Source organism: Panthera tigris, chromosome A1 (genome assembly GCF_018350195.1).
Source record: "Panthera tigris isolate Pti1 chromosome A1, P.tigris_Pti1_mat1.1, whole genome shotgun sequence".
Classification (NCBI taxonomy): domain Eukaryota; kingdom Metazoa; phylum Chordata; class Mammalia; order Carnivora; family Felidae; genus Panthera; species Panthera tigris.
In genome coordinates, this window is record NC_056660.1 from 220,750,324 (window position 1) to 220,773,822 (window position 23,499).

A 23,499-nucleotide genomic window follows, 5' to 3' on the forward strand; every position below is an offset into this window, starting at 1 on the left:
CTTGTCTGCCTGATTTCCCAGATTCAACTCTGAAAAAATTCTACAAATGCCCTATTTTATTTCTCTGAGACGGTGGTTCTTAAGTGGAAATGGTGGTGGGCTCATGGTCAGCAGTGGTTTTCTTTGGAACTCCATATGCGACCCTTTCCTCTGTCTAAATTCTAGCAGATGTCTTCCAGGTGAAAGGCATTACAGTAAAGGAGGGCTAAGGAACAGAAAGGTCACCTGTCAGACACAGGATGCAGCAGGAGGGCAGGGCAGTTTGATGTCTGGATGATAACTATAACAAATCACCAGAAAACAAACCAACCTAGTTTTAAATAAGTGTGAAAATACCTATTTGGTCTCTTTTTCATAGCATGTTAATGTATCTATGTACAATATATATACATACAATATAAAGTATAATATTTATATTTATACATTTTCATATTAGAAATTTTCATATTAGAAATGAATTGAGCAAAGTAAAATTTATATACAAATATACATAATTGCATATATATATATATATATATATAATTTTCATATTGTAAATGAACTGAGTAAAGAGACATCTGGTCAAAAACAGGACAATACAGAATGCATATGAATTAAACCTAGGCATTTATCTAGAAAATATAAGCATTATAAGGCAGGCAGAAGTCTTATAACTGAAAGCATGTGCAACCAGGCCACTGAGATGGCAGAGATGAAGAATCTTAGTTAAGAGACTTGGAATTGAAACATCAAGAATCTGAGCTGAAGAGGGGAAAAACAGATTGAAATAATAGAGTGTCAGTACTCATGCATGAATAAACAGCAGTAGCAAAAAAATGGAACTTGCCTGTTTTGCAACCATTTCCTGCCAAGGGTCAGAAAAAATCCTAGATTGTAGTTAAGTTTAAATTAGCAACAGAGCAAAGCATTTTGTAAGTCAATAGTGGCCAGAACAGATAAAATGTGGATGTGTATTCAGTTTATGATTTGGATGCTAGACTTCGTTTTGGTGCTTGATATTATATTTGTTATTCATATATGCTACTTTATTTAAGAAACACCACTATCAAAGACACATGGATTTAAGACAAATGCTCTGCAGTCTCTCCCAAAAACCATTGGCTATACGCTGGAATTTGGTATAAAATTTATTCATAATTTTACTTGCAACAAATCCAGAAGGTTTTAGTTATTTCACTATGAATAAATATAAATATAAATTAGTTCTATACTTGGACACAAGGGCAGAAAATGAGTAGGGTACGTAAATAGGCATATATACTGCATGATTCACAATTGTAAACTTAATAATTTATATATTCATTCATTCATTCATTCATTCAGCCAGTCATTCAACTAGTCAGCTGTTTGACACATTCTTATTGAGCTCCTTCTAAATGGCCGAGACTGGAGTAACTCGTTGACAAGGGAGATAAGGTCCCTGCAGTGGCAAAGCTTAATGAGATCTAAGTGAAAAAAATCTGTGGCTGAAATAATTAGGAGGAATCCTGAGAGATGAAAAATAAATGGGAGGAGATACTTTGTGTGTTTAAAAAGTAAAGTAACAAATTTATTTTAGAAAATAAAGAGAAGAATGGAGAAGAAATTAGCTTTATTTAGAAACATCACACTTAGTGTAACCACTTAATTTTTTAATATATGTATATATGTATATGTATATTTGTCTAAATTGTCTAACACTTTCATTCTCTTTTAAAGATAGAATTCTTCTAAGTAAATCATGTCTGATTTGGTTGACTTAATGAATGATGACCATCTTTTAGAGCTGATACATTGTTCTTTAACCATATTCACAATGTTGTATAGCATTTCATTAAATGGCTGTTACCATAGTATATTTAATTATATTCTAACCATTGAACATTTTGAGTGTTTCACTTTTTAAGAGATATGTAGGTTTGTTGGCATGTCTTTACTCCTGAATCTAGATAAAATCATTTTCTTGTTGCAGACTATCATATCTCAGAAGACACAGTGTTTGTAATATTTATCTTTTATTATTGTTTTCCCTTAAGGTGTTATTAGAACAGCTTTGCCAAACATGGACAGGGAAGTCAAAGAACAATACCAAGTCCTCATCCAAGCCAAGGATATGGGCGGACAACTAGGAGGGTTAGCCGGGACAACGATAGTCAACATCACCCTCACTGATGTCAATGACAATCCACCTCGATTCCCCAAAAGTACGTTCTTTCTATTGAGTTTAAATTGGTGCAGTTTAAAAAACAATTCTCACATTTCATTGAATGTTGCAGAAATTATAATAATTTTTCAGACACTTTTCGTCTTTAGGAAATAGAAGCCAATAGATAAAAATGAAATGACTTAAGAATTTCATTTTCCATTAGAATCATGCTCAGTATGACTTTAATATAAACTAATACAAGTCAGTAATTGAACAATGAGTCTTATGTTGTTGATTCCTGTTAAAGTAAAATATTCACGATAGGTTGGAATCTTGCTCTAATTTTTTTACCTGAAAAAGTAATATAAATATGAATATTCCATTTTAATTTAAGACTCGTATTTATGACAAATGTGACACCATATTATTTGCTCTATTATGCAATTTGCCTAAGAATTCTCTGCCTTCTCCTTACCTATTATATTTGAATCATTTCCATATGCTTTCATGTAAGTATCAGATGATATTCCAGTGATGCTATTTACATTACTTTAGTCTTATTTTAGTTTTGCAATAGGTGAAAATTGCTACAGTTTCTATGATAATAGAATGTTTCACACCTGTATTTTCTCTGTAACTCTGTGCTTCTTATTGAAAATGAATACTTCTCACTTGTGTTATATCTCGTTTTCTTCTACAGTATTACATTTAACACCAATCAGTACCTGTTCGATTTCTGGTACATTTTCAAGGATTAGTTCAGTGTTCTTAAGACTCAGAATACAAAAACTGAAAGTCTCTGTCACTGGTTACACAAGGAACTTGATTAAATCCCTAGATACACATTTGCGTGAACAGTTTATAAAACCAAAACAAAATGATTTTCCTCTTTCAATCCCAGTAGGAGAGTTTGAGTTCATCTACCAAAGTATAAAACACTGAGAATATTTAACTAAATGGATATTTTATTCCTTTAGCTGAATTCATTTTCATATTTTACTACTTTATCATTTTCTGTTAATATCATTAACATATATTTTCGTATGGAAATATTTCACTTAGTGATCAGAAGGTCCAATGGCAAATGTCATGAGTGGCAATTAGAAGTCATCATACTTAAGCAAATGAAATGTCCGTGACAAATGGTGAGTATGTAATGTGCTATAATTAATAACACAGAGAGTCTTATGGCAACACTTTTCCTTACTTTGCTGTTAAAGGAACCAGATAAAACATAAATATTAAAGAAGAAAGAAATAGTGCATTTGATTCTCTAATATTTGACATTAATAAAGAATATATTCCCAACTTGAAAAGTACTGATTATTTTTATTTTTATTTCTTTTATTTCTTTATTTTTACTTCTGACATATGACAAGCTGTAGAAGCTAAATGAGGGGGATAGTTTGGGAGACTACTCTACTTTTATATAAATGGCATCACTGTGAACGTGGGCCCTTCCTGTTTTGTGTTTTGTGCATTTAAAATATGTTCCTTCTAGCGAATAGGAAGTAGCAAAGATATTCTTAGGTAGCATCAATATTCTCATTCATGAGGATTATAATGATGCTCTTCAGATGAAGGATATAAAACCCAGCCAGTGGAGGATACAATTTCTGCTGGTATGGATGAAGGGTGATTTGTAAAAAATTGGGGAGGAATCCAGATAAATAGGCTGGAGTACAGGGAAATAAAAATATCTCCATGAAAAAGAGGCTAGGTTATACTTAGGAAGCCAAGATAGTGTGCTCAGGTCCTGCTGAAACAGGACGATCACTTCTAGAACTTACCCGGTGAAAAGAGAACCTGGATAAAGCAATATGTTTGCTTGGGATTTATTCAAAGTTGAATATGTAGGTCTGAAGACAACCAGCAAGGAATGTAGGGGATAAGTCCACTAGAATTTTCAGAATATTTATATGTCATGTCAGGAACTTTATCTTATTCCTTATTCACAACAATAGTTCTGTATTTTCCACATTGACTGTTAAAAACAACAACAACTGAGGTGTAGGAAGGTTAAATAACTTGCTTGAGATCAGCAATTTAAGTAGAGATTTTTTTCTCAGAAGTTCAGACTCCTTCTAGTTTAACATAATGTTAAAATGAAAAGTTTTCTTTTCTCTTATCTGCCCTCTAAAACCATACTTTTTAAAACACTTGCAAAAAAGTCACATGACATATGTTGAATTGTCACCATTCCTGCACAGAGAGACAAGAGGGCAAAAGAAATATACTGAACAGGTCACCATGATAAAATTATTTTCTACTTGTATTACATGTATTTTTGAACTATAGTCTCAAAGTATAATGGGTGAGAGATATTTTTGAATCATGAGAAAGAAAAGGGTTTTCAGATTTTGCATGAATAAGAAATTAATCCCCTTGAAATTTTACATGCCATTGTGTCAAGCCCTTTTTACTGTATTGTCATTTCGAATTACATCCTTGAGAGGAAAAGACAGAATACAGGTCTAAACAGAAAAGCCATTTATTTAGAAGTCAATGCTCTTTTTGCAAGAATATTTCTCATGTGCAGCAATTAAGCTGCAAGTGTGACATAACATTACAAACTGAAATGATAATCTTTTCAACCTTAAAAGTAAAATATATATATATTCTATACATAAATAACTTAAAAGAAAATCCCCACAACTAGCTGCATTTATTCATGCCTAATAAGCAATTATTCTGAAAAAAAAAAGAACAACAACTTCATTCAGATGAATTTCATGAGCTACAATTTCTTATTGCTTAAAATTTCAGAAGATAATTTCTTAAAATTTAATCATAATTTGTTTGGGCTTTGTGTGCGTACGTATGCATATGTGACACTGTTAAGTACCCATTTCCATCCATTTCCTTCTCTAAGTCTGTTAGAGGTGAAAAAAAAATGGAATGACACACGCATTTGTATCATGCATGTGTAAGCAGTTTGCTGTTTTATTGTTGAAAAATACATGGTTCCTGAGATATCAGAACTTCCTGCCAATATGATATGATGATGGTGACAATGATATTGACTAGTAAATTACTGTGTGTCATCTACTGTGCATAGTGATTTGCATATATATTCCCTTCTTACTTTTATAATGACTTTATAGTATTTTCTCAATTTTAGAAATAAAGTAGCAAGGCACATTATTAAGAAAAGTTGCTATAAGTTAAGTTTTTAAAAGTTAAAAACTTGTTCAAGATCATGCAGCCACTAGGTGAGAGAACCAAAACTTCATCTTACGTAGTGACTTCAGGTCTCTCGTTTACATTCTCCCTCTTGAAAGACAATTTGCCTTTGATACCTGTGTGTGATTTAAAATGTCCTATAGATAACCCAGAAAACTATCCAAAACAAATATGGAAATGGAAATAATACCTGACATGTTAAAAGAGCTGTACCTGTAGTCGTATAAAGGCAAAATATTTTCTTTGCAAAATCTTTTCCATATACTTATAAAACTACCATCTACCATAACCAAGAATATCTGCAAAAGATCTCTGTTAAAATAATCTACAGGAAAATGCTGATGGTTTCCATTACTTGAATTTTAAATGACAAAACCATCTAACAAGCTGATCTAAATAATACATTATGAGATCAAATCAATTAAGTGATGTGGTTAATTCACATTAGGCAAAATATTCATGCTTCTCCCACTTGGTCTCTTTCTTCTGTATAATAATTTTGTAATGAATGTGAGATCAACCTTAGTGAAATAAAGCAGTCCATACAGAACATTGGATGAAAGGGATACTTCATTTATAGGAAATGTAAAGAGGTATTTTCTTCTTCTTTCTTTTGAGTAAGAGAACTCTGTGTAAGGTAAATAAGTTCAAATGTGGAAAATAGGACATTAATAATTGTTCTAAGAAAAATTCTTAAAAGTAGGTAAAACTATTTTAAAGAAATTCTATTTTAAAAAGATACCTACCAAACATGTTTATATTGACGGTTGATAGCTATAAGTATTTTGATTTGGATAATAGTCAATAAAACATTATTTGCACAATAATTACTATATAAAATATATAGTTGTATCCATATATAGTTAGTTAATTTAATGAATAAGATATTTGCAAATACTAGACTTCACCCAGGAAAAGTTGTTATTTTCCTCAAATTAACAAAAAACAATGTAAGTAAAATTAAAGTATTAAATACATCAGCCAAAATGTCTACTGCACAATGAATAATGTTTGATCTTGTTTACATGAACTATAAGGTAATGACTACAGATCTATGGATAAGAAGTATGTATATATATATTTCTATTATACATTCATGATATAGAAAGACTATAGACTGCCAAGGTCAGTTATGAGTTATTAAAGAAAAACAAATGCTGATAACTATACATTTATTTGGTTTAAAATATTTATGTGTTTAGTTAAAATATATTTCATTTTTTCGTCCTGTTATTACTTTTCTGGCATCCAAATTAAGACTGTTTCTTTTATTATTTTGAAATGTATAATATAAGATTGTTTATTTTTAAATACATGTTTATTACAATATGTAATTTATAAAGATTTTCATTAGAATCAACATAAGCCCAGTTATAACCAGTTGGGGGAACAAAGTCTATTTCTCTTTACCATTTAGCATCCTTAACTTGGAAAACTGTAAGCTTCTAGAGTGAAATTTTCTTGTTAAAAATTTAATAAGCCTTTAAAAATAAAGGGCTAAAAGCTAATTGAATTTTGACAGTTAACTCAGATCCAGCCATAGAAAATATACCTTTACATTCTTCCAGGTTTCCAAGGGGATTGTCATGGGGCTGAATGAGGTAAATCAAACATACAAATTCTATGATTTAAGTTTATTTATGCAAATAATATACAATCTGAAAGTATACATGTATACAATATGACAGTTCATGACTTTGTGTATATTTTGTAGACATCAATTTTTATAGAACTATCTAAATCAGATAGGTAGAAAGATAGATAGATGATAGGTAGATAGATGATAGATAGATAGATAGATAGAATCTCAGAATCATTAAGTAACACCACAGAGAAAACATTTCCTGGCCTTTGAGTGCAGAAAAGGCCTTCTGCTGCCCAGTGTGTGTGTGAATATGGAAACATTGTGAGGAACACTTCATTGTTTTCACAACCCACCCTGTCACTGCCAGACATGAATTGTATAGAACTCTCACATCCCAGCTTATGTGGAGACTCCGACTACTGGCCCACCTCCTACCTGCAGGTCAAGTGCAAATAATGGATAACACCATAGCATGCTCCTAAGTTTTCTCTCTAAAGGTGAAACAAAGGCCAAATTTCTGCTTTTAGCACTATCTCCAATATGTTATCTTAGGTGCAGGAATGGGAAAGAGAAAATGGTGACAAGTACTCTGAAAAATGTACTGGAAGAAGTATGGTCAAAATAATGGGTCTTAAGTGAAATCCACTGCTTAAATGAGGATAACGTCAGCCCCTTTCCAATATTTGGGATTGAGAGGGTGGTTGGGTCAGTTTGGTTTGCAAGGTTAACAGTATACTAACATATTATTTAGTACAGAAGCTTTCACTATAAATACAAGTTGAGGCTTCTTGAAAACAGGTGAAGGATTTAAATAGTAATACAAGAAAGCAACAATATATGAATGGGTCGACATAAAGTCATGTTTGTTTATGTTTCTCAGATTTAGTACTGGTGCTGATTCAGTATCAATGTTAGAACATGTTTTAATTCCCACAATTGAATTTTTACTAATATTTAAGTAATTTCCACTAGATAACACTTTTAGAGCATTTTCTGACAAAAATTTTCCCTAGTCTAGGGCTCTAAGGGGCTTGTTCATTTCCCAGAGGCCTCTACAGTAAGAAGAAAATGTAAATTTCAGAAGTAATGTTTTATATATTATTCATATTTAATCAAAAATTATTTAGATGCTATCTATAAATACATGACTTTTTATATCAGTACCTCCCAAAGATATGAATGCAGATTGAAAAATAGACAAAGAGGTCTTTGGTATTGTGGGATGCATAATATGCGACAGTTATATATTACCCATATTCCTAATTTATGTATGTAGACATGTTTTTATATGTGTATCTCTGTATGTGTGTGTGTGTGTGTGTGTGTGTGTGTGTGTGTGTAGAACTCCTCACTTGGGGGGGGGGATATTTAAAAAGCATAAAATAAAGAAATTGTAAATCTAAGACTTTGGAAATATTACACAAAGAACTTTTATTACCTGGGTCTCATAAAAATTGTAGGCGTGAGTGATAAAAATAGTCATCATATTTGATGGCTCTATTTCTATTTTTGAAAATCAAGCTAAGCTATAATAAAACTAGCTTTTTACTTAAGTGGAACAAACACTTCTACTTTAATTCCCAAATGACTCCTTTGTCTACTTCAATAAAAACAAGCAAGAGAGAACTATTTCCTGACGATAAGGCATGCAAATGATGACTTGAGTTGTATTCACCACAGTGCTCCCAATAGTTCTTAAATCTTATTTGCCCTAAGAATCCCTTGAGATCCTCTGTCCCTGTGATGGAAGTTCTGTTTCAAGTGACATAGCTTGGACCCAGATATCTGAATTTCAAACAAGTAATCTGGTAAATTCTAAATCATCTACAGTGAATAATTTGAAAATCATTGGCTTACTGTGATGAAACAATTTGGAAGGCATTTTCTTTCTTTCTTTTTAAATATGTTTGAGTGTTTATTTATTTTTGCAAGAGAGGGAGAGACAGAGTTCGAGCAGGGGAGAGGCAGAAAGAGAGGGAGACAACAGAATCAGAAGCAGACTCCAGGCTCTAGGCTGTCAGCACATGGCTCGAACTCATGAACTGTGAGATCATGACCTCAGCCGAAGTCGGACACCTAACCAACTGAGCCACCCAGGCACCCCTAGAAGGCATTTTCATTATTCCTTAAATAGAGGTAATGAGTTAACTTTTGTATATCATTAGAGTTATTTTTATCCATACAAGATTCTATTCCTACAAGCATATTTAGGTAAAATCTGAATATTAAAATTTATTCACTTTACACCATTTTGAAAAGCTTTGTGTTTTTGTTTGTTTTTGTCTTTTACAATTAAACACTCATATACAGTTACACATCTTGCTTAAAAGTATTCCAAAGAGCCTACAGATGTCAGATATGGATGCTTAGAGGCTAACACAGAGCTGAATCCCTTTGAATGCAAGCTCAGTGAGTGAATGCAAGCTCCAGCTTCTCCAATGAGAAGGGAATAGTTTCACTAGACTCCAGGTAGGCAGATGTAAGCAAACAAAAAATAGTTACCACAATTTTAAAATAATTTGTCGTCACTATTACTGTCACATTAGTATCACATTAGGCTTTGTTAATGAAAGCATGAATCTTTTTTTAAGTGATGCTGAAGGTTTTGCTGACTTATTTGGTCCTTTTCACTATGTGGCAAAGGGCACAAGATTGCAGCCTGGTTGCTCCATGGCCCCGCTGCCTGATTTGCAAAAGAACTAAGCTTTTGAGCTACAACTTCTGTAGGTCTTTAAGAAATCTGACTTTTAGTTTTAAATTATTTTGTGAACCATAGTAAATAACGTTTAAAACTGAAATGGTATTAAAAGATACCGTGCTTAATCTTACCAATGTTATTAACAATATCTAAAGACCATGGGACTTATAAATATTTAAAATATTTGTCAGTATTCATCTGTGCACTTTGTAGCTCACCTAAGAGTCCTTTTTTTTTAATTCAAATCCTGGAGAAGTGGCTTGAATGTTTTGGCATCATATAATCCACAATTCAGATGTGAGATTTTACCAATGATGTAATAAAACTCTTAGGTTCTGAAACAGACAAGTCAGGTAATGAGCACGTTCTCCCATTTCCACTTTCCAGCCCTCCCGCAAAAATAGGAGAAAAATTCCTTTTGTGACATTTCCTGTCAGTCAGAGCAAGTAAAGAGATGCCAGCAACCGAATTTATCAGATTTAAGTAATGAGAAAACCCCTAAGTCTCTGGGTGCAAAGCATACCTATCTGTTACTTCCTTGTTAAATCTTCAAATTCACAAGCCCTCAGTTTGCTTTTCTGCATTTTCCTGCCCAGGCTGCATCAGCCAGTTCCAAGACTTTTTCCAGGTGGTACAGTTGTATTACTCTTTATGGCCTATGGTGATGATTTTAGTGTGGACAGCAGCTAATCCTTATTGCACATGTACTATGTAACGTACATTAAAGCTGCATATTAACTTCTTTAATCCTTATGAATAGGTTTTGTTTATTTACACACATTTAAAAGAAGAAACTGCAAGAAAAAGAGATGGTAAGAGGTGGGGCCAGGTACTTCGTAGTTACATGTGCAATGCAGCAGAACACAATTGGGCACCATATTAAAGCTCTAATATTTAAATATGAATGTTTATGAAAATATAGGTCACTGCTTCCTACACCAGAACCACCGGGTAAAAGTGAGAGCGCTTAAATGTGAACATGGGGCATTCTATCTACTTTTCCACTAATCAAACTGAAAAGACATTCTCTCCAAGACTGAGAGTATTTTTTATGTTTATAAGATTTGTAGAATAGAGAGAGCCAAGGCTTTGGGAAAGGTACTGATGGAAAGCTTAGTTTCACCATTAAGTCACTCGGGCCTGAATGGCTAAATAAACTCTCGCTATCTCATGTTTTTACAGCATCAAATTAAGATAATAAATAGGGGGACCATATATTGTGGTTTGCCTGAGACAGCTCCAGTTTTCACATGTGGCCTCAAATTAATTACAAATAGTGATTGCTTTTGCTCTCAAAAGTGGTTCTGTTTGGATAGTAAATTAAGTAGGCATCTTAATAATAATAGAGCTTCTGGGAGGATTAAGTAAAATAATGCAATTGAAGTATCCAACAGTGAGTGTCTTTTTTCCTCCTCCTCTCCTCCCTCCCACATTTTCTTTCCTCCCTCTTTTCAACCTTATCCCCATTCCTTCTTTGTATCTGTGTCTTCAACTAGAGTATAGGCTCATTTTATACCATTTCTTTGTGTCTGTTGCTTCTCCTTTATCAGAATTTCCCATTAATGTATGATCAAACATGTATTGAAGAGAAAAGTAGCTCAAGAAACAGCTCATGCCTGTATTGTAGCTGAATTTACCACCAGGAAAAAAAAAAATCTTAGGACTGATTGTATAACTTTTATATACATGAAAAAATCAATTTCAAGATTTCTAACTCCACGGAAATATTTAGGAAGTGAATATAAAATTCCATCACCAAAATAGTGTTATCTTTACCCATGAACATTTATAGTGAATATTTTGATTTAAATACAATTTTCTGATTTCATTATATTTTTTAACCCAGAGAAAACACAGTGGCAGGATTATTAAATTAAAACTAACATATGACATCTCTAGTTGCTTAATACCACCTCAAGCTTCTAATACATAATTTTTCTAACACTGGTGACAATTTTTAATTTCTAATGTGAAACATTCTAGATTCAACATTTATTTCACATGGTTTAAATTCCTCTTTGTCATGTGTGCCTCTCATTGGTCTTAACATTTATATAGGCAAAGAAATCGAACTTCTTCAGTATTTCTTTATGAGAGTGAAACAGAATATAGGCAATAACCACGGACACCAAACATTTTGTACATAAGAAACCTAGTTTGTTAACAAATATCGACACAATTAATTATAGTATTTAATGAATGTTTAATTGATTGCTAGTTTTATTGAAGTGTAAGTGCAAAAAAGGCTATATCTTTTTTGTGTGTCGGTACAAAAAGGATAAAAAAATTTAACGACTTCCCTCAAGCAGCTCTGTGTATAATGGGGAGATTAAGTTAATGGACAATTATACTACTTGAAATAAAATAAATGATAGACTTATGCACACAATGACACATAAATGTATAAGATGGGCATCCAAATCATTAGAGAATAGATTTGAGAGGATTTTGAAGGAAATAATATCCACATTAATTTCTGAAACCCACAGTAAGAATTAGCCAGTGGGAGAGCAAATGTTCGCCAAAATATTTAGATGATGCAAAAACATCATGTTTTAAAGGATTTTTCGTATAGAATTATGGGAAAAAATAAAAGTGAGAATGCAAGAAAATGTTTCATCAAAAATGGCTTTAAGCTGCCCTTGAAAGAATGAGGAATATATTTTTTAAATGTTTATTTATTTTTGAGAGAGAGAGAGAGAGAGAGAGAGAGAGAGTTCAAGTGTGAGCGGGGCAGAGAGTGAGAGGGAGACAAAGAATCCGAAGCCAATTCCAGGCTCTGAGCTGTTAGCATGAGGCTTGAACTCACAAAACTGTGAGCTCATGACCTGAGCTGAAGTCAGTCGCTTAACCAACTGAGTCATCCAGGAGCCCCAGGAATAGAATTTATACATAAAAAGAAGAGGAGTAGCAGGCCAGTGAAACAATTTAGGCATAAGCAGCAAAATAGGGAAGGCATAAGAAGTGTTCAAATAATAAAATACGTGAGTACAGAAAATTTTAAAACTTTGTCTACAAATATGATGCATGAATATGTGATGAATATTCATAAATAATATTTGTAGTTCAATGAATTGGATGCTTTGCAAGAATTAGTTTTGCCTAAAAAAAATGTTATAAAGGAAGAAACTTTATCAAATTTCTCTTTTCCAGACTACTCTCATGTTTCCAAAAAAATTCTTTTGAGAAATCAAATATTTGAGTAAATAATATTCACAGATGAATTTAGATTCCAAACATTTTTTCAGAAGCTTAGATAATAAGGTGTCATATTTATTAATAATTTTTAATAAAAATTCTAGTGTTGCTTATTTTTGTGAAATCAGTGGCTAATATCGCTGACAATTATCTATGTGCCATATTTTGTTAGATGAACAGAAATTACATAAGACAAAGACAAGAGCAAGGTTTACATATTTAATGGAGGTTTTAAGGGAATATTAAATGTACTCCATAGAAATGAATGAACAATGGAAAGTTACTGATGCACTTGAAATGTTGTGAACTCTTGCCAAGATCTCCATCATGTTTACTATTATGTAATGGGGATAGTGGTTATATAAATCATATATATTAAAAATACATATTTTTGAGAATCAGAAGCACTTTTAATTCTGGCAATCATTAAGTAATTCAAATGGATTATGTTTCACAGTTCATTTGGAATTAGCTTGGTTGGGATTTCCAATGCAATCTCTTGAAAAAAAATGATGTTATAAAAAGCAATTCATTTTGCAAGGAAATACAGATATGTGTTAATTGGATCTATAATTTAGCAGAACTATAGTATTAAACATAACAATGCCTCCTTGAAAAATTTTGTAGTGGAAAGCTGGGAGCTTTGTAATAAGGGAGGGATTATTGGAAGAACAGAAAGAGATAGAATAAATGTCCTTTTCTTTCTTGGGTACGGAAGTAAAAGTAATTTTAATTTTAGAGCAGCATCCCTTTCTAAGAACCATCTCACATCTAATACATGCTCTTGTCTCTCTGTCTTCATTGATTTTACTCTCTAAGCATTGAAAAAGGAAACTTTCCCTAAGTCTATCCAACTCCAATTGACCCTTAATTGGGATTTGCATTCATCAGTCTTCCTGAAATTAAGAATAATTTGAATTATTTGCATTTTAAAAGAACTTATTTGTTAATCCAATATTGTCTCTGTTTGAATGACATTCAGGCAGTAAAAACAGGTGAAGTTTAGATCAGAGGTGCCACTTGATTGGTTCATCTCATGTACCTCAATTTCTTCATTGATAGAGTGGTTTGCTGGAGCTCGCTCTCCTGATCCTCAAGCCAATTGTGCACACCTCCCATCTGTATTCAGTGATGTCACATTGGCTTGAAAGCAGGGATGCTGGGAGTTCTTTCACCCCAGAAACTGAGAAACACTGAAAAATTTGAGCTTACCCATATCTGTTCTCCCTCCCTACTTTGATCCAATTGTCAAACATTTACTAGAACGTCACTGACTGGGAATCATCATAATAGTATCTGCCTCATACTCTTAATGTGAGGATAAAATTATGTTATAATGGGAAAGTGCTTAAAAAAGTACCTGAGAATAGGAATCACTATACAAATAATTCCTTTGATAGTGACGATGGTGATGATGATGATGATGGCGATGGAGATGATGTGGTCTATTCTACTTAAAGAGTATCTCTTTTTAAAAAGTTCTCTCGGGGCGCCTGGGTGGCGCAGTCGGTTAAGCGTCCGACTTCAGCCAGGTCACGATCTTGCGGTCCGTGAGTTCGAGCCCCGCGTCAGGCTCTGGGCTGATGGCTCGGAGCCTGGAGCCTGTTTCCGATTCTGTGTCTCCCTCTCTCTCTGCCCCTCCCCCGTTCATGCTCTGTCTCTCTCTGTCCCAAAAATAAATAAAAAACGTTGAAAAAAAAATTTTTAAAAAGTTCTCTCTTTCCGTCATATTGACACTCATAGATTTTCTAAAGGTTCATATATGTCCTTGCAACAGTCTTCTCAATGATAAAAGAAATGGAGTTTCTAGATAAAAGTGATATAAATGATCCTATTCATGCAGTGCAGCACAGAAAATAGAGTGCATGTGGGGGATGGCAAGCAGAATAGTCATAAGAAAGCCAGTTAGATAACTGGAGTGACACAAGACGAGTAGTGTGAGTCAGTTAATCTGTGATGGTGGTACTGACGGCAGTTGTGAAAAATGGGAATATGTGGCTAGGTTAAATGATTTTAGGAGCTAAAATGTCAGTGATATCAATGAATTATTGGGGTTTAATAAGAAGAGGCAGGGGGACACCTCAGTTGAAATTGGATAGAAGGGTGAAAGAACACTTACTGATATAAGAGGCTAATATTGAAGTTTCCACTGGGAGCTAAGCTACAATGGATACCACATGACCAAGTATGGTCCCAGAAACAAAATACAGAATTTACAATAGAAAGTCAGGATGCATTTAAGATTCTTGAAGTCCTCAATCACAGTGAGGCTATTGTTGTGCTTTTAAAATACTATAGAGTGTGGAGTGGAGGGAGAATTTTGCACTGAGGATTTCTTTGCATAAAACCACGCGCAGTTTCCATCTAATGAAAATAAGGGTGGAGCTACCCTTCCCTTGCCTCTCAGGGCTTGTGAGGGGGGCCTTCCTTCATGAAGAGCCAATGATAAAATCCAGTATATTTTCCCATATTATTTCAGAAAATGGACAAAATCGAGGGTCTGAGGCTTGCCTTATGCTTAGGAACGTGAAAGTATCTTCAGAAAGAGCAGATACTGGAATAAGGCTTTGTCTGGGAGAGTAATTACATGACAACAAAAGGAGGGGTTAGGTGTGGAAGCTGAATGTCCAAGCCAGAGTCATTTTAAGTTCTGCCACAGAGATTTTCCTTGAAGTGAGAATCTGTGTGTGAAATGGATTGTTTGGAGATCCAGAGCCTAAGGGGAATGTTACATCAAAGCAGAGGCAATGCCCTTGTCTTGGGTATGTAGTGGGAGAAGCTCCCAAGAGCTCCCAAAAGAGCCATTAGAGCCATTACCTTTAATCCCAGAGAAGCAAAACCTATCTATTCAAGTGAAAACAGCCCCCAAAAAACTAGCTTTGTTGCCTCTTGTGAGGTAAAAACACTTTTGCAAAGTGGATGATGAGACAGAGGGAAGCCTGCCACACCAGTCATATCCCCAAAGTCCCATCCGTTGTTGGCCCAGGTGGCCTTGTCGGCAGGGAGGCAGACAAGAGAACTCTAAATTTTGTATAAGGATTGATGTAATAATTAATAATTAATAAGTTGGGAATTTCTCATTTCAAAATCTAAAATTTGTAAGATAAAGTGAACATAGGACTGTCTATTATTTAGAGTTGAGCAAAAACATCATTGATTCACCATAGTCTCATCCAAGAAAAGAGAAAGCTTACCCTCGCTGAATAAGGTCTAAAGGAGCAGTGGAAGACAAAGAAAGGAAACACGTTTGGGTTTTTTTTTAATGTTTTTTTAATTTATTTTTGAGAGACAGAGGTAGAGCACAAGTGGGTGGGGCAGAGAGACAGGGAGACACAGAATCCTAAGTGGGCTCTAGGCTCTGAGCTGTCAGCACAGAGCCTGACATGGTACTTGAACTCAGGAACCGTGAGGTCTTGACCTGAGCTGAGGTCTAACGCTTAACTAACTGAGCCACTCAGGTGCCCGGAAACATGTTTTTATTAAATGATGCATGTTATGCCTTTTCAGACTAGCAGAAATACTGATGTGGGATTGTTTGAAGGTTCAGGAAGCTGAACTGTCTCCTATGTGATATGAGTTCATTTTTTTTTTCCCCTGTAAAATAGGAGAAGGGTCACCAATTAAGTTGGTCTTCAACTCACGCCAGTTCAACTTAACTTTACAATGGTGTGAAAGTGATACATATTTAGTAGGAACCGTACTTTGAATTTTGAAATTTGAACTTTTCCCAGGCTAGCTGTATGTGGTATGATATTCACCTGTGATGCTGAACAGAGGCAGCGAGCCACAGCTTCCAGTCAGTCATGCGATCATGAGGGTAAACAACCGATAATACAGTATTCATAATTTACGTGAAATGGACAGCACTTTGTTACAAAATAGGCTTTCTGTTAGGTGATGTGGCCCAAATGTAGTCTACTGTCATTGTTCTGAGCAGGTCTGAGGTAGGAGAGGCTAAGCGATGATGTTCAGTAGGTTAGGTGTATTAAATGCCTTTTCAACTTACACTGTTTTCAATTTATGATGGGTTCATTGGGACAAAACCCCATTATAAGTTGAGGAAAATCTGTAGAAAAAAAGTAAAAAAAAAGTAAAAAAAAAAAGTCGGTAGTAAAGATTTGTGGAAAATAGATCAGTGTAAAATAGAGGTCATAGCAAATAGTGGTAAGTTACCTTTGTAAATTTGTATGCTTTACAGCCAATCTGGAAAGTGCATTTGAGGATAGTGATGAAAATTTATAATGATATCTAGCTGACTGTTTCTTTTTGGTTTTCCTCAGTCAGTCGCACCTCCTTCTTGAGAAAGAGGGTAATTATCATTATCAAGGGTTGAGCTTGACCAGACTGCAGCAACAACATGGACAAGATATATAGGCCATAGATTAATATGATAATGAAACAACAAAACATGTTTTAGTCGAATGAGGAAAAAAGATCAACAGAAAAATGATAATGAATTAGTGGATGTAGAGAGATCAATATATTGATATTAACTAAAGGTAAAGTTATTTATATTTGATATTAAAGTTGATGTTTACTGTCTCTATATCAGTATATGTTATATAAACAAGCCATAGTGGTAGTAACTGAACAAGCAAAATAGAAGGGCAGAAGATTAGGATAATTATTAGAAGGGCTTTGTCATATCGTTTCTACTATTTGGAATGTTTTCTAATAGCTTACCTCACAAATCCAACATCAGCCAGTTGACTTAGCTCAGGTTCTTAGCTTAAACGTCAGAAAAAGTGAACAGAATTGTGTAACTTTCCCTTAAAGCACTGATGTTACTTAGCAATTTTACTTCATTTGTATAATTGTTTAATTCGTATCTACCTCCCCAACCAGGTCATTAATGCCATTAGGATAAACATGGTTTGTTCTGTATTTTTTGTTTTATTTGTTTTTTCTTTATCATTCCATTGAGGAAGCTACTAAATGCTGCAGTTGATTCACTCATCAATAATCCGAGTTACTGGACGACTTAACTAATCTACCACCCAAAGGAAATTTAGACGGGACAATTCAATAATTAGCCCTAGATTTTTGTGCTGTGTATGGCTGCTCAGAGCTAGAAAGTTTGGAATGAATTTCTCGTATCTCTGAGAAAAGAAATATTTCTATTATTAAATAGAATTGATAACATTTCATAAAACTTATAAATCCATTAATATATTGTATATTGGGTTTATGGCAATTCATACTCATGGGTATAATTAATGAAAGTCTAGACTAGGCAATTATAACTTTTGTAAAAAATGAAGTAATTTGGCCAATAAAGTAAAGTTCTTGATTCCAGATACTTGACGCTTCCAAAAATTTGTTCATCCCAGACCCATCCTAAGAATGAGCAGGACTAAATGTCTCTGTCACTACTGAGAGCTTCCACTTACTGTATGCTTAGTATGCTTGACTAAAATCTAGTTGGAATCCAACTTTGGTATCAGGATGGTTTTTTCTTGCGGACTATATTTCCGTTACTTTAATTTGTGCTTATTGAAAATACAGCTTCAGGCTTTTGAGGAAATAGAGGGCATAAAACATTCTTCAACCACCAAGATATTTTTAGTCTTGAATCCTTCAGTTTTGAAGATAGGGGGAAAGTGTTTCAGCTAAAATTAGAATGGCTTTTCAGAACTCTGTTAACACCTCCCTTTCTTTCATCTCCATATCTCTATAGGCAGTTTCCAGTTGACTACTGCAACTTTTACAGGAAAATAGTACAATACAGATATGGAGTTATCTAGAGAATTACTATTTGGAAAGCAACTAGTAATAATAGTTATTACTTAGGAGTTTCACTATTGTATGAGTGACATCACGATCTCATCATCATCACCATTATTATTATTCCAATTTTAGAGATCAGGAAAAGAAGGATTAAATATTTTGCACTAGGTCACAGGGCTAATAAGAAGGTATAACAGGTACATAGTCCTTTATCCTCGTACAGAAATATTGTTTGCTTCCATTTCCTTTTTCTTTTCTTTAGATAAGGTGAAATCATTTTGTGTGCTATTACTATCTTTGCTTATGAAATTAAAACAATAAAATATTGAGAAAGAAACATTTTATTTCTATGTCATTAGATGGTAAGTCACATACACACAAACATGTGGGATGACTATTTGAACAATTAAATGTTTGAATTGAATCACTGAATCAACAGTTTTATGGTAATATACATTACTTTCAAAAGTTTAAACATACATGTACTACTTCAAGCAATCATCTATTTACAAGATCTCAAATAATATGTTTTCATATTCCTAAGTATAGTAAGTTTTCTGTGCAGCTGAACATTGACTTCTTACATATTATTTTTGAGTAATTTTAGTTATGACAATAAACATAAAATGTATTTCAAAAGAGAATTTATACTGGATTGTTCTATTTTCTTTATACTTGCTGTTTTTATTACTAAATGTTGTCACTGCATTACATAGTTTATTCATTAACTTAATATATTTTTGCAAGTCCTGCAACTTTTATTTCTGAGTAGCTTAAAACATATTAATATATGTTTTGTTAAGTAAATGTATCTCTTTTGGTATTTATATCAATGCTTGGAAATATTCCAAAGAATTCAGAGAAGGAAAGCCTATTGTATATCCTTTTTCCTTAGGTGTCACTGAATCCTCCCTGACACATACACAAAACCAGTGTGAGTCCTAATAATCAAAGTACATTTTTTAAATTTTATTTCATTTTATTTTTTAATTTTTAATGTTTATTTTTGAGAGAGAGAGAGACAGAGACAGAGACAGAGACAGAGCACGAGCTGGGGAGGGGCAGAGAGAGAAGGAGACACAGAATCTGAAGCAGCTCCAGGCTCTGAGCTGTCAGCACAGAGCCCGACGCGGGGCTCAAACCCAGGAACCATGAAATCATGACCTGAGTCGAAGTCGGACTCTTAACTAACTGAGCCACCCAGGCACCCCAAGTACCTTTTTTGAAACAACAAAGTTCCTGAGAAGATACTTATTTAGCCTATAACTGAGTAATAGATACTTTTACCTTTGGGATTAAGAGGGAGCATTATCTGTAAAAAGTTTTAGAATTTGATCACTATAATTCCATTTTAGTTCACTACATGCAGTTTTCTCGTTTTCCATGAGAACTTTTTTTTTCTGTTAAGCATAGCATGTATATTTGATGAGTATGTAAGCATATATTCTTATTGACTCTGAACAATTTCTTGTCACCTGTTTTATTTTTTAATCTGTCTTGTACAGGTAGTGCCATTAAGATGTTTCATATGCGTCAAAAGTAGGACACGCAGAAGTTGATGGAACTGTAATGACACAGTACATCACAAGCGGTCCAACTTTGGCACAGCTGAAGATTACTTCAGTTTTGAATTAATCTGAATGACCCCAGCTTTATTTGCTGTCGAGTTTCTAGAAATGATAAAATGTCAAGTCACTGGAAATAAACCGACAGAGCCTAAAAAAATATGACATGACTAATGCATAGTTTCTCTGATTTGTTCCATATTCTGGAGACTTTATTTCTAACTGCAGTATTTTATTTGGAAATGCTTGGCTTAATGAATATGTCTTCCACCCTACTAAAATGTGCTATCCTAAAGAACAGAAAATTCAGTGCTCTGTACATTTGTGTTTTATGTACACTAAAATCTCAATACACAAAAAAGATGTACATGGTAAATCACTGTTTTCACTTTTATTATATCTTAATTTTGGTGGGACATGTTAGTGAGCGCTTTTGAGTCAGGTTTTTTTGGAGAATGCTGGCATTTCAGTTTATTACAAGTTTTCCCGTGCCATCAGATAATTTAAAATGTGTAGGCATGCTATATGCTGACCACTTTTTAAGAAACTGCTATTTAACTTACTATTGACATAATACTGCAAGGAATAGCCATCTTCACATTTATTGTTAGTGGCTTCATAAATTTCCTTTTATAAAACACAAAACTCTTATCTCAGCATATTGTCTTGAAAAGGGGAACTCTCATGTAAAGTCTGCATTATCTGATGTCCTTCAGATATCTAAAAATTCTTCTTAAATTGGAGGGTCTCAATTCTGGCTAATTTTTTTTTTTTTAACCTCTGCTAACCATAATCTCTTAATGATGATGCCAGACTAGATTATCTCCCTTGATTTTTAATTCTTTTAATTTTGCTTTTAATCGTTCAAATGAAATCTAACTCATAAAGCAAATATGTAATCTGAATTTGTTCCTATTGAATGGATTAGATAGAGTAAGCAGAAAAATTATACATACTTTAAGTTAGATGTCCATATTTTTCTAAAGAGCCCATCCAACCTCCCCCTACCTCAGTCCACACCACCATCATCACCTTGCACTGCTGGCCATGTTTGAGGTTTGAAATCCACTGCCCTCAGCAGCTGCCTCCTTCACTCAAATCTCTGTCAGCTGTGTCTTTGATAACTTTTTTGGTCATTTCCTAACTAAATATCATGTGAAAGAGGGATGTACAGTACATTATTCAGCATACTTCCATTACTCTATTTTATCAGGAAAAAATTCAACACCTTTCTTAATACTTATTGATATACCATGACATTGAACTATGACTAAGTGTAGTAGGGCTTCAAGGCTCTTGGTGTTTCTTCGGGTTCTTTATCACAATCACCCAAAAGGCAAAAGTGGTGGACGTGTTTCTGACAAGTGATACTTCTACTTAACAGATATTAAGAAAGGAAGAAAAAAAGAAAATAAAAAGAATCACATATATGAGAAGTTTAGTACAAGTTTAAATAACTGTTGCAGGCTTTCTCGCCACGTTAAACAAGAAGTCAGGCATCCTTATGTTTGCTAGTAGCTCAGAAGGGCTTCCATACAATCAGGGTTTAGGCTATTGTGAAACACTTAACACTCTAGAAAAGCAGGCTGTAAAAGTCACATTAGGTCCTGCTTATGTGATCATGGCTATTTGAACTCAATTTCGCTTGGATACCTGTTGTTACCTTTCTCTTAGACAATGTGTATACATTGCAACCTGTGACTTTATTCTTCCTCTTTGCTCTGGTAGCCTCCAGTCCAAAGCTACTTTAAATCCTGCAAACTTTGAGCATCTCTATGACAGCCACTGCGTGAAGTGTTTAGGGAATAAAACCTAATGAAACATAGTCGTAGCCTATGAAAAGTTGCCAGCTTGATCATGTGATATGACTTATTTAATCAAAATCCTTTCCTAATGCCTATGTAACACTCCATTATTACCAGCTGCATTATTGTTATTACTTGCCTATGTTCTGATTTGTTTATTAACTTTTAAATGTGTTCTTTTAGAAAGATTTGACATACTCCCCTTGGAAGGCAGGTATACTGTTAATTAATTATCAAATTAATTGAACAACTATTTTCAGACTGCTGTAAAAATCTACACTCTGTTTTACATGAAATCAGCCAAATTTAGGTAAATATTTAGATCTTTTAATATTAATTATATTTTTGGATGAGGTAATGTCCATTGAATGTAAACAAGGCTAATTTTAGCAGTATTTGTGCAAGTGGTAGATATCTATGTTGGGGGGGCGGTGAGAGGTAGTTGAAAGATTTAATGCTACTAGGGCTAATGAAATTACCCCATTTTGAAACTGTGAGAAAACTATAAGGGAAAAACAAAGTAATTGGGAATAAAATGGAAAATATTTAGCAAAATGTCCACAAGGTGTGATTGAGCATTTTTTCCTCATATTTCTTGAAGCCTATAACCAAAATATTGTAATGCAATTTGATGAATGAACTTCACCATTCAATAAACATATTAAAGGTCTTCCTAACTTAATTTCTATGAATGTAACTAGAAGTTCTAAACGAGTGAATTACGGTGGTTGCTTTAGCCATGAGAAGGTACAATCCAAAGTACATTAATAGAAATTAAAACTGGAAAGAAGATATAAAAATTAAATTTTGTATTTTGAGTTTAGTTTTGTTTTTGCACTTTTATTTCCTTCCACACTCGTCCTTTCCTTATTTTAATATAAATAGACTGCCATTTAATCATTTAATATTGATTTTGATGACAAGTCAGTAAAATAGCCTATATCTTTTTCATGTTATGCCATACACAATTTCTAAAACTCCTTTAAGCAATGTATATATTTTCATTTTTAGAGGACATTCCAAATTTTCCTGATTCTGGTATATTTTATATAGATAGAAATTTTTCTAGGTTTTTCTGACTCAGTATCAAATTCATAGTAATGTACGTGCTCCACCTGGTGGTGAAAAGAAGCATTTCTTTTTTTTTTTTAAATGTTAAAAAAAAAAAATTAAATAAATAATGGAGCAGATAGAACTCGATATCCTGATCTTGTATGTGTATAAAAGTAGCTTGTAGTATACCCAGGAAAAATTTACTAAATACTAAACACAAATTGAATATTAGTCAATAATATAATATACTTAAATCCATCATAGATTAAAATTTTGGTCAACTATCTTACAGGTTCTTTTTAGCTTAATGATTTACACTTACTGAGTACATACTGTCTCTCTATGGAATATATAAGAAAAATATAAAATATTTATATATATATTAGAAAATATAACCTTAACTTTCTATAAATATCTATCAATCTGTCATCTATCTTTATTTTATCTCTGTCTTGTGTCCCGGATTCTACCTTATTGGTACCATTTAATTACATGGATGTTCCTGCCCTTCCATTTAATATTAGGTACACTTTGAGGCTGTTAGTATTTAAAATACTTCC

General features: G+C 33.6%; 1 protein-coding gene across 1 annotated transcript in view; it reads left to right on the forward strand.

The window, feature by feature from the left end:
• The window catches only part of CDH12 (cadherin 12), a 291,099-nt gene that overhangs the window by 206,716 nt on the left and 60,884 nt on the right, over positions 1-23,499 (forward strand). The window contains exon 5 of the mRNA XM_007075935.3: positions 2,016-2,183. Coding sequence (XP_007075997.1) covers positions 2,016-2,183 — 168 coding nt within the window. The remainder of the gene's footprint in view (positions 1-2,015; positions 2,184-23,499) is intronic.